The sequence below is a fragment of the Numida meleagris genome, chromosome 6, assembly GCF_002078875.1.
Source record: "Numida meleagris isolate 19003 breed g44 Domestic line chromosome 6, NumMel1.0, whole genome shotgun sequence".
In the NCBI taxonomy this organism is placed as follows: domain Eukaryota; kingdom Metazoa; phylum Chordata; class Aves; order Galliformes; family Numididae; genus Numida; species Numida meleagris.
The window spans coordinates 3,006,326-3,018,668 of record NC_034414.1 but is presented as its reverse complement, the minus strand read 5'-3'; the positions used below and the strand labels follow the sequence as shown (position 1 = coordinate 3,018,668).

At 43.7% G+C, this 12,343-nt stretch overlaps 1 protein-coding gene across 4 annotated transcripts in view; it reads left to right on the top strand.

The window, feature by feature from the left end:
- PTDSS2 (phosphatidylserine synthase 2) overlaps window positions 23–12,343 on the top strand; it is a 35,691-nt gene continuing 23,370 nt past the window's right edge. Inside the window, exons 1-3 of one of the 4 annotated variants that reach the window (XM_021401856.1) lie at window positions 23–288; window positions 6,255–6,356; window positions 10,304–10,386. In XM_021401856.1, coding sequence (XP_021257531.1) covers window positions 104–288; window positions 6,255–6,356; window positions 10,304–10,386 — 370 coding nt within the window. In that variant the 5' untranslated portion in view covers window positions 23–103. Of the gene's footprint in view, window positions 289–825; window positions 852–5,275; window positions 5,518–6,254; window positions 6,357–10,303; window positions 10,387–12,343 lie in introns of those variants that run through there. The other 3 variants (XM_021401857.1, XM_021401854.1, XM_021401855.1) reach the window with 3 other exon arrangements.

Below are 12,343 nucleotides of genomic sequence, written 5' to 3'. Positions count from 1 at the left end.
CTTCCGTCCCTGCGTTGAGTCGCGCGCCGCGGCGCCCCGCCCACCTCAGCCCTCTGCTCCGCTCCGATCCGCGCGCGGGGTCGTTTCGCGGCCGCTTGCCGCCATGAGGCGCGGCGAGCGCCGGGGTCCCGCCGGGCCGCTGGGTAAGGCCGCCCTGGAGGAGCAGCAGCAGCAGCAGCCCAACGGCGGCTCCCCGCCGCCCGGCCCCGAGAGGGACGGCCCCGCGCTCGGCCTCCGCCGCAGCACCGAGTCGGAGGTGTACGACGATGGCACCAACACGTTCTTCTGGTGAGTGCCGCCAGCGCAGGCCTCGGCCGCCCGCTCCCTTGCGGGCCGTGCCCTCGGCCCCGGGGTTCGGCGCGCCTCGAGAGGCAGCGGGACCGCCTTTCCCCGCCGCGGGGTGAGCCCTGGGGTGCTGTGGCACACCCCGCCTGGCTCCCTCCTCCCTCGGCCTCGGTCCTTTCCATCCCCGTTGTTTCCTATGATCCGTAGCGCGAGCATCGCACAGAAGCGTGGCTCGCTCCGTCCGCAGCTGGCAGCGGAGCCCCCTGCATGCAGCGCGAGCTGGGGGCCATGCTCTGCCTGCGGCTTGACGCTGATGGGCAGCGGGAGGAGGACGCTTGGCTCTGGCCCTGCCAATCCGTGCAGCAGCGGGGCTGGGGGTGTGGATGCCGAGCGAGGTGTTTCTGCCAGCACGAGCTGCGAGGAAGCGCTGAGATCCCGCCGGGTCGCCGGGAGGTCTCCTCGGAAGCGTTTGGAGCGACTGTTGTCCTCTCAAGGGCACAACTTCCTTGGGCTTCATGTAGGCTGAGCGGATGACCGAGCGGTGCCTTCTTATAAATGGGCAATGGGTAAAACTGATGCTTTCTTACTCTCTTCTTCGTGTGCTTCTTGCTGGGTGCCTTGTGTTGCCTTGCAGGCAGCCTGTTTGGATTGTATAACCTCCCCTTCTTGCTCCTTTCCACGTGGGCAGCACGTAGTCTGCCACTCACGCGGGGCTGGCATCCTAAAATGCTCACTGCAGCTTCTTTGTGAGGGTGAATTGTGCCTTTGAAAGCACAAATGTGCCACCCTTCTTTAAGGCATCCCCTTTACTGCCTCCTTCCAGGAGGATGGTACAGGCAAGCATGCGAGTGTGTTATAGAATGGTTCTTTAACTTCCATATTTTCAAGTGCTTTATTGCCCAGTAGTGCTTGTTGCATGCGTTGACATCAGGGATTGTAACTGCTCATAAAAGTGTGAAGTTTTTTCCTTCTATGTCTTTTGACCTGCACACGATGGTGTTGGGTGTTTGCAGGTCATTTACCAAAGGATAGGCTCAAGTTTTTATTGTGTGCAACATAGATTGGTGAGAGGAACTGCTTGCTTCCCGTGGCCCTTGTCACTGCTCTCTTGCTGTTGCGGTGGGGGGGGGGGCAGGGGCCCTCTGTCTTTGCTTACATGAGTTACATAGAAATTGCCTTTTGTCTTCAAAGTTAAGGGTGAGGTTATTGTCCCTGCCTGCTCAGTTTGCAAAAATCCAGGGCGGTCAGAAACCTAGAAGTAGTTCGACTTGCAAAGGTAATTTTACTCCTACAAATGCAATCCGCTTCTGGGAAGGTGCTTGCTTTTAGCTGTCTGATCTTTTTAAGTCATATAAAACTTTGCAATACAAGTTAGGTGCTGTGCAATGAGCTCACCTTATTTGGGCTTGATAACCTTAAGCTAGAGAATACTGTATTTTAATTACAAGGTGAGAAGCTGTGTGTGATTGGGATGTGAAGCTGGCGAAGAGGAGCTGAGGATCTTCTTGTTGGGGAGCAGGAAAGTTCAATGAAATAATTGATTTGTCTCTTCTATGTAATAAAGGTGGCTGCAGCAACATTTTGGAAGAAGAAAACTTCCTCCCCTGCTTCTAGCAGCCAGTGAAAGGAGATAGAAGTGTGGAGTTCAGTCTTGTTATGGATCTTGGGTTGGCCTTGGATGCTCCGTGATTACCTGTTTGGGATTATCTGGTTAGATCTTGGGTATGATTTTCTCCTAGCATTTCTACGTGATGCAGAAAGCACAGAAATTGCAGCTAAGGAAAAGGAAGCCTGTAGATTCCTCTGCCTGGGTATTTCTCATTCTGTGGAAAATATGAAGAGAAATCTTTCCTGGTGGCTGGCAAGCACACTGACACTTCTGTGTAGTGGAGGATTTGTGTGCATACCAACCGCTTCTGGGAATACAGGATTGGTATTTGAAACAAACTATTACTTGGGCGTTGTTCTTGTCTCTAAAAAACCAAACTTCTGTATTTGCTGAGATTGCTTTTCTGATTCTGTGTTTGCCCAGAATTTACCAAGCTCAATTGTATTGTTTAATTTAAACAGAGGAGTTTTGCATGAGGCTTCTGGAGTGTGGCTCAGCCTTTTTGTCTAATATTTGGGCATGCTCTGGCAGTGCCCTGTTGCTAGAACACCCAGGAGGTGGTTGTGCAATCTGACCAGGTCACACTGGCCTGCTGGCTGCATCAACTCCTCTCGCAGCTGAGGGCAGGTGTTGCTAGAACGGCATTACCTTTCTGAAAGGGAAGAGTTGCATAGTTCTGCCATAAGCTAGAGGTGCAGAAGGGTAGATTTAAACATGAAAAATATTTAGCATCTATGATAGATCGTTTTGGGAACTTTGATTAACTTGCTGACTCTGTAGGACTGATGAATGGAGATGGTTTTTTCTCTTTTCTCATTCAAAGGAAAATGACTAATTTGCTGAAGCATGGTTTGCTTTTAAATCCATTGTTCTGGTTTCTCTATGGAAACATGTGTTGGTAGGCTTCTCTTATTGGGTGATTGTGAAAGTGGAAGAACTTCTGGCAGGAAAATTCACCTTGCTGTTTCCGAGCATCACAAGTATGAGCAGAAATTTAATCAGCATTATGTACGTTTATAGGTGCAGTGGAGGTTTGTTTACGGTCTAAGAATCGGAACTCTTTGGTTAGTTCTGTGAATGTAAGCAGCTTTTAAAACACAGCAACGAATCCATTGCATTGCAGCTGGAGATGCTCAGAGCTTGTGGGCAGTGTCACTGGGCAAAGCGCATCCTTTGGTTGCCACCGACCTCTTCACGTGGCCTTGCACAGCATGAGTGTTTGAGTTTCGTGTCTCTGATTTTGAGTGTTATCAAGATTACGACCAAAGGTTGAATTTGGGGTGAAGATTTCAAAGCGCCTCTCTTTATATCCAGACAGGATTCTATTACTCTGAGTTCACTCCTAGCGGTAGCTCTTAATGTCACCTTTTACACCCAAGAGGCCAACTGTATAGGCTCTTGGGAATTTTGTTTCAACACAGAAATGACAGAAGGATTAGGACATCAATCCTTGGCACGTCGTTCTCAATGATTGTTATTGTTTTTAAAGTAATTATTGCGTCATTTATGACTAACGAGCTTTAATGCAAAGAAATGGATAATCGGGGTGTGGTCCCATTCACCTAAGCCAATTTTGGTTTGTGTTGGAGTTTGAGGTCAAGATGTTGTCTTGCTCCTTTCACCCTGGGGATCTGATCCATCTGAATCTTCAAAAAGAACTGGGAGAATGAAAGCTCTGATAATCATTTCATTGCAAAACCTACAGTTTCAAAACTATGACAAAAAATAAATTACTATGGGAAGAGAAACTGGGGGCTTTCCCAGTGAATAAATTCAATCTTATGTCTTTTTAAGCTGCACTGAGGGAGAAGTAGGGTGACTGATGCTGCCTGTTGGACTGATTTAATTGCTCTCAATTGGCTTTTAACTAAGTTACAATGACAAGTAGTTTAATAAAAATAAAACCAGAATTATTTAAATGCTCCCAGTGTTTAAATGGGGAAAGAGCTAGAAGTAAGTTATTGAAATCAGAAAAATGCTAGCAGATAAAAATGAGATTCTTTATCTTCCTGCCTTTTAGGAATTTGGGATTCATTGTGAATTGTCTTTGACCATCCTTGGCTTTATGTGTATGTTATATGTATCTTTTTAGGCGATGTCTTTTGGTATGTTTGCCATAAGGCTTCCTAGAACTGAATGTTGTCTGCGCTGCTTGCTGTTTACATGTAGCCCAAACTCCTGTATAATGCTAAGAGGAAGATGCAGCCTGCTGACCTTAGCTCTTTCCTTCTCCAAAGGCTCCAGGCTAGCTAGGAGAACATAAGCCTTTCTGCATAATTCCTGTAATACTTACCTTGCTCTGGATGTCCTTAGCTGTCATGTCTTCCACTTGAAGTATTATTTCAGAGTGTATGTGGAGACGTAATCCCCCCTTATGCAATTTCTTTCCAAGTACTTCTGTATACTCCTGGCTTTTCTGGCAACTGTAGATGCTGAACACTTTGTCCTGTTCTGTAGGACTGGATTTCTTTATTTCTTTCTTCCTTCTTTTTTTTAAGCTTTGAAACTGTGGAAAGATAGCAAACATAGATACATACCCTGTGACAGGTAGGTCTGCAAGATGCTCAGCCATCTCTAGCAGCTGCCATTACTTTGTCACTATGAGCAATCTTCTGTTAGAGCTCCCAGCTTGCTCTTCATTCTGATCTCTGGATTTCATGCTGGACTGAAAATAAATTCACACGCTTGACCATCTCGAAGGCTTGCTGCAAGAAAGTCTGGATTCAGCTGGAAAGGAAGACATAGCTAAAATGTAAACGAGTGGATACATAGCATCTTGTTTTGTATTAAGCAGAGAGGCTTGCTGAATTTGCACCAAGGCAGACCAAAGGCGGAGTCTCAAGGCACTGAACCACCGACCCTTTGCTCTGCTGCACGCTGCCCATGGGGATGAGTGCAACTCCATCTTTGTTGCCTTTGCTGGATGAGTCTCTAGGTGCATTTATCTAACTTGGGATGTGCTAGTAGTGGGTTCTTACAATTTCTGTGCCACAACAGGTTGGAAAAAAACTGACTTTGTATAGGTGTTTGAAGTGGGAAGTGGCGAGATGGAAGACAGCATTTATGGACTTTATTTTCATATCCTCTTGGGCTCTTGTTTCTGGAAAGTAAGCAATGAAACAAGGCATAAGATATAATGCAAAGCCTTGCAGTCAGTGTGACTTCCTGTGATCAACATATGATTAGTACAAACGCAACCTATATGTGTGTACAAATGCAGTGACTGAGACAATGCTCTGGTTTAAACAAACTGGAGCATTTACCCCTTCTGCACTGTAGCCCTTGAGAAGACTGCGCCTAGTTTTTAATCTTGGGGAGGTTACAAACCAGGCACGGAATCACGTGGCTGGTAAATGGATATTAAGTATGTGATGTCTGAATCACCTGCTATTTGGCATCCTGCACTGCCACTCGAGAGGAAAATGCATCTGTTGTGCAGGAAGCCTGCTTTGTGGATTTATTTTGACGTGTTGTTTCCTTGCTACTTCTGAAAATACTCCTCCGTCCTTCTATTTTCAATCTGGAGCTGGTTAATTTGAGTCCTCTAGATGGCAAGGAAAGATAGTGTTAAATACTGAACATCTTTTTAGCGGTGGCAGAAGAGGATTTCATCTGCTTATGAGGTATTGCATGTGTTTTCCAGTGGGATTAAAAGGATGCAGTGAGAAGTGGCTGTATTTTGGATTAGAATGAACTTCAAAATGCGGTTCAAAATAATGCTTGCTTTAACTTTCAGAGCGATTTTACGCTAGGTCACTGTGATGGATGTTTGAAGGTAAGCCAGTAGAGTTCTTGAAGTCCATGGTGCTCTCCGGTTTTATCATGTACTGCACAACATAAATGTATGTTTAACTTTGTAGGTTTTTTTTAAGGCAAAATGGAAATGTAATGCTAACTCATTATAATACTAAAAGAAAACGTAGCACCAGACAGTATACACACATCCTTGTAGCATACCTTACTACTCACTCACTGTTTTTCTGTTCTCTAAGCTTGATGTTTTGTACCTGTGTTATTTCAGTGGTTTGTTCTAAGAGATGTTTGAGAGGACTAGGCAACAACTCTTGTCTTTTTGATGTGATGTTAAATGGCTTGACTTCCCATGCTGCTTCTTCCAAGCGGAGTTCTCTAAGTTTTCCACTGAAATAACCAAATGGCTTCTCATTAGGAAAGGAATTTTTGACTTAAAGAAGAAAAATATGCAGTGTGCATTACACAAGAACATGATTTATGCCATAATCGTGCCTATCAGCTCGCCACACTCACTTCTCAGCTGCTGGGGCTGTGCTGCACAATACATAAAAACTCCTTTAGTAGTGTTGAACACTGTTGACATGTTTTCTCTCTTTGTAAATTTTAGGAGAGCTCATACCCTGACAGTTTTGTTCATCCTCACCTGTGCGCTGGGTTATGTGACCTTGCTTGAAGAAACACCTCAAGATACAGCCTACAATACAAAGAGGTAACTATTTGAGCAAGTGTTTCTGTGTGGTGTCTGTTAGCAGAGGGTTGTGTGTGAGGAAGTTGCCTTACATGCTTGTATCTCCTGGATAAGCTACCTCAAATGATCTTTATTAACTCGTTTGCCTGCCCCAACTCCCTAACCCTACTTTTTTCTCATTCCCTATAGCTACTCAGGATATAGCATTCATTGTCACGGAGATGGGGGAATTAGGGTATTTCCTGAGATAGCCGCGGTTGTTATTCTTTCAGTTACACAATAGCTGCAGTTAATGCTATTCACACTCACTTGTGTGCTGAGCTGAGCGTTGGTATTTTGAGGTGTGGGGGTGAGATGGAACAAGTTAGAGCGCAGTGGCCCGGCTGGATCTGGGAACATTTCTGCAAGGCTTTTGTGTGAGCAAATGCCACTGTGCTCCCAGTTAAAACAATGCCCGGATTTAGGGAACGAGTAGAGGTGGGACGTTCTCTGGAGTGGCAGGTTGACGTAAAGAGGTGGAAAAGCTGCAAGAAAAGTGACGACAAGTTGTTACAGGATAAAACGGGTAGAAGATGACTCAGTGGAATATCTTATTACTGAGATTAGAGCTGCTTTAATAAAAGCAAAACCAAAGAAGATTAATCACCAGATAACCTTTCTTTCACAAAATGGAAGTTGCTTTCTGAGCGAGAGCAAGGTGGTCACAATATGCGTAAGTGTAACGGTATCCTCTCTTCTCCCAGATTTTTTTTTTTTGGCCTTCATAACTTAAAATACTTCATCTAATCATGAAAACTTTTTCAGTCTTCATACAGAGCTGCTGATGTTGGCCTGCATGAGGCTGTCACTTTGCAAATATCCCATGGCAACTCTTGCTTGCTTAATGAACAGCAGTAATTTTATTACCAGTGAGCAGTGTCTCTAGCTGTCATGCTTTTTTATTTCCAACTACTGCACAATGACAGTGGAGCAGTGTTTTGGTCCTTAGGTGCAAAGTTTAAATATGTGCTTGCAGACACTTAAATCTCCTTTGTTTTCAAGCCCTTGCTGAGAGGTGCCAGACTGTTGGTGATCTGCATTAGAGGCTTGGAGCAAAACGTGAGACTGCAGCAAAATCAACAAGTTGCAATGCTATCTCCTGTCACTGTACTTCCTGTACTGAGTAAAGCAATAGGAAGTCAAGCAAGGCTCCCATCTTCTCCCTTAAAAAAAGTACTTCATCTTGTCCCTTACAGAGGCAGTTGAGGGCAGGGTGAGTGGCTGGATTCTTGCGGTGAGTCACCAGGAGAAATGATGCACAAAATATACTGTACAACGTGAGCCTATGAAATCACAGGGTGTGGTATCTATAGCTGAGATTCATACTTGCATCTGTTTATGTGCGGATATTTGAGTCCCATTTTCCTTCCTGCAGTGTGGTAGGGCAATTAAAGGAAGAATTTTTTGTTTTTTAAGGCGTATAGAAATGTTTACATATAAACCTAACCAAAGTTCACACATAAAGATATTTATGTGGTCTTGTGATGTATGTGATCGGATTGTCTGTTATAAAGAGGGTTGAACATTTACTTCATTAGCCAAAAAGAAGTTGCATTGCAAAACCTGTTTGCTAGATGCGACTTCTTATTCACACAGTTCCTGCAGCACTGAGAGTGGCCTTGAAGTAGCCCATGCCATCTGACAAATGTCAGCTTCTCCTCTCCTGTTGAGCATCCAAGAAGAGCTGACAGGACTGTGCTCCAGCTCTGAAGATGGCTAAATCAATATTCAGCCACCTCTTTTGTGCTGTAGCTGTGGGAGAGATCTACATCTCTTAGATGCATTGAATGCTGAGCAAGAGATCTTTCAGGGGGGAAAAATAAAAGTAAATACATTCAGGTTCAATAAGTCCTACATGCACTGAGACTGATATTGAAGATCATGCTGCATTTTCAGTCTCTTTTCCAAGGTGCCTCTCTATAGTAGTTTTTGGCAATAACTGACCTCTGTTCAGCCACGTGAATAAATCTGGGTGTATGTGTGTTTGTAAGTTGATGATATTCAATTCCTGTTGCTGAACACCTACAAAGAAAACAAGGTGTAAGAGAAACTAGGTCTCTATAGGTTGTGCTGCCAGTTCTCCAGCTGTTGATAGCACTGGAGGCCTTGTACCAGTTCTGCTAATGGATGTACAGCCAGGGAAAGGGCAGGGAGCAGGAGCTTTCTGGTTCAAAGCCTAGAACAAGGGATGGTACACAGATCCCTGTAGAAAGGCTTAATTGTCTTGTGTCTCTGAATCAACTCTTTTAAAACAACAGAAACAATAGCCTGTTTGTACTAACAAAACTGTTGCCGTATTCTTTCTTTTTCTTGGTGAAGTGCTAAAATTATTTTTGTTGGCGCTGCTATTTAGAGTCTTCCCAGTCTGCTGCTCGAACACATATATAAGCAGCATCCCTGCAGGCTACCTGCACGGATAGTCTGAGGCAAATCCTAGAGAAGTTCTTCCATCAAACCACGCTGAGCCAGCAGGCCAAACTGCTGCTTACGTTTTTGAAGCTTCCTAGGGAAGCACTATGTTGAGATGAGGGGAGGAAAGATAACAGAGCTGGCATGGCTGTTGCACAGATTTGTCATTTTCTCCCAAGCTTCCGAAGGTGAATTTGAAGCTTAAAAAAAAAAAAGTACATCTGAAATGACAGTTTTATGTCACCACTGCTGTGTGTGCTGTGTGGCTGAAGGTGGATGTTAGAGAAAGGAACAGAGCTGCAAGTTCTCGTGGTGATTTACGTAGGGGTCAGCTCTAGCTTTGGGAAAAACAGTGTCACAAGAACTTAAAATGCTGATCTTGGGACATTTTGACTGAGCTTGGTAGTGGTGAGCAAAGCAATGTGTATTGTTTTGTGATGCAGAATGCAAACTCTTAACTGTGCATGTAAATCTGTAGTCCTGTTATTTCTAGATACAGGGTAGTGACTCAAAATGCAGGCTATCCTTGTTATCTGAGAACACCTGAGAATATTTTTTTTGGCTGCTTCATCTTGGAAAAGCATGACAAAACTCTCTTTACTGTTTAATTCAGTAGCTGATTGTATTGTGTTTCCCAGCCTCATAAAGTAAGCAAAGTAACTGAGTTATATCTGTTAAGTAAAAGCTGTTTTTATTTTCAGGAAGCACGAGCTTTTTATACTCAGAGGCAGCTGTCACAAAGCAGTTTTTGTAAATGATCGTGTCTTTCCTTTTTGAAAGGAGTTCTTGAAATGTTTAAAGCATGAATAGTCTATGATTCCTTCTGATATATGACAAATTTTGTCAATAGATCAAAATAATTAGATGTTTTCTCTTGCTCGTGCACAGAGTCGCACCATTAACTGCAAACGTGGCCTATGCTTATCCTGCAGTGTATTGAGGTATCTCTCAGTTACGTATTTTTTCTGCCCGCGCTTAAGCAGGTAATATGGAGAACATGATAGCCCTATTAGGAGTTGAAGTTTAGGGGGGAAAAAAAAGGCATTTTGGTATTGTATTATTACCATTTCGTCCATTAAGAGTGATGGAAAGAAATGGTTCTTCAGCAGAGCGTGGTTGGGCCTGGATCGGGCTCCCCATGGGCAGCGGTCGGGGCCTCAAGTGTTGGAGCTCAGGGAGCTGTCAGACATGGGGTTGGCATTTGGGGTGGTCCTGTGTGGAGCCAGGGCTTGTACTTGACGATACCCAGGGGTATGTAGGGACTTATTCCTATTTCCTGCATTTATACCTGTTGCCTCTAGGCAGGTGGATGCGATGATCTTCATATGTTCTTTCCAGCTGAGCCACTCTATTCTGTATTATTTTCCTGAAGCATAATCCCCAAAAGGGATCGATTTCTGACTGACACGTGTGTTAGCTGGGAAACAAAGACCGGATGTTTTGACATCAAAGAACATGATTTACATCTCTATTAATAAGATGCTGCAATATAAACAGTTTGTTTTGTTTTTTACTTGCAGAGGTATCGTTGCCAGTATTTTGGTTTTCCTGTGTTTTGGAGTTACACAGGCTAAAGATGGACCATTTTCAAGACCTCACCCAGGTAACTTAGGTCACTTACATTACTCGGATATTTCTGTTACATTCTGCTGAACGTAAGTGTTTGTGTTACTTGTGGAGGAGGTAAGTCCTAATTTAAATAATACAGGTTCAGTAACACTACTCAGTTACCATGTTAGCTTCCCAGCTTCCACCCAGCCTCGTGCAGCACTAAAGTATTATTCCAAACAGCATAGTGATTCTTTGGCATTTTCATAGGTCCACTATCTACAATAATAATTATACTTCTGAAGTTTCCTAGTGAGACTGTAAGACCTGAAATGTTTGAAACCTTAACAGAAAGCCTCTTCCATGTAGCGCTATATCAGGTGAAGGATGGAAATATTTGAACATCTTTGATTTTTGCCTATTTTTAGATGTTTTGAATAATTGAGAAAGTTAAGGGAGTTTACATAGGATTGCTTAATATTCTTGTAGTATGTCTTATGCCAAAAAATTTAACTTTTCAGTTTAGGAATCCTGTTTGATGTGAGAAACAGCAGACAACTTAAAAGCCTTGATGATAGCAGATGTTCTAGAGCAGTGCATGCAGCACACTTCTGCAGACTTAAAGCTTCATAAGTTTCCATTTATGAGGTCTTATTTAAATTACAATTAATTCTGGGTTCTTGTGTAAGGCAAATGACTTCTGAGGTCACCAGCAATACTTGGCTGCTTCTCTGTCTTAGCTTTTAGTTTGAGAACATCCAGTGGTTTTGTCTGGAACAGAAGGCATTTTTTATTCCTTAGAATTGAACAAATGGGTTAGGGGAAGTCCAGAGGTTGGAGATGTGTACAGCAGACTGCTGTGATGCGTGGTGGTGGTATACAAAGGTGGTAAATAACAGTTACTGGACTGATGCTGATTATCTTTCAGCAGAATCAAACTGTTCGTGTAGTTCATCACTTTATGTACTGTGTTTATTGGTTTTTTTTTGTACTGATTGACCCTTCCTCTAGGTGGTTAGATGGAAAGATCTTCTGAAGGGTGTTTTTGGAGCGCTGCGGCTGTTCACTAGGATAGCAGATGCTTCCATGGTCACAGTGTGATAGCCGGGTGCCTTTTTAAATGTGAACAGCAGCCTTGCATGCAGCAGAGAGCATGAAGTTTGTGGCAGCCCCCTGGGACGTGGTGTGGTGTCAGCTCTCTAGTTACCTAGAGCTGCAGAGGATGTCTTGAAGTACCCATGGGGCCGTCAAGTCTCTGACCTTAGCTTCATGGTGCTGTTCTTAAAGAAGGATCTCATCTCAAAGGAACTGGCTGCTGGTGTGCGCAGCTTCCATTTATAGGACAGAAGGAAGCATTTGGGTCACAGTCAGGTCACTACAATCACATGCAGCCACACTGGATCTGTTACATGAACTCTTGGAGCTGGGTATTAGCTAGGTTTCATGGTAGCTAGGTTACTTCAGGTGATTTTGGAGGCCTGTTATTCGGTATGTCGGTCCCTGATTATGATTAGCTCAGAGGTGTTTTATATTTTGGTTTGGGTTTTGTGCCTGTGTTGCTTTTTGGTTTAAATAGCTTTTCTTGGTGCTTATCCACTTGATTTATATATACACAGTTCATCCCATCTCACCATTGGGTTGCTAGAGCAAACAAGTTTTGCCTTCAATTTCCTCCTCAGCATAGGCTTCTTTACCCCATAACGTTCAGTAGTCCTCTGTGTGTCTTTTGAGTTTTCTTCTTTGAAAGTGGCTATCCAGACCTGTGTATGGTACTGCAAGTGTGATAGTACTTATGTTTTTCATGACAGTTTTAATGCTGCCCAGTATCTCTCTGAGAGTACCTTGATGGCAGTCTTTGCATTACTTGTGCTTTCTTTCTGGTTGTATTACAGTGGCAGCTCAGTGTCTAACAGATAATACCAAATCCTTCCATTTCTCCGACTGATGAGCTAACATACATGAAAACTTACTGGTTCCTAAGTGTGAAACTGTATTCTGAGCTCTTCTTTTAC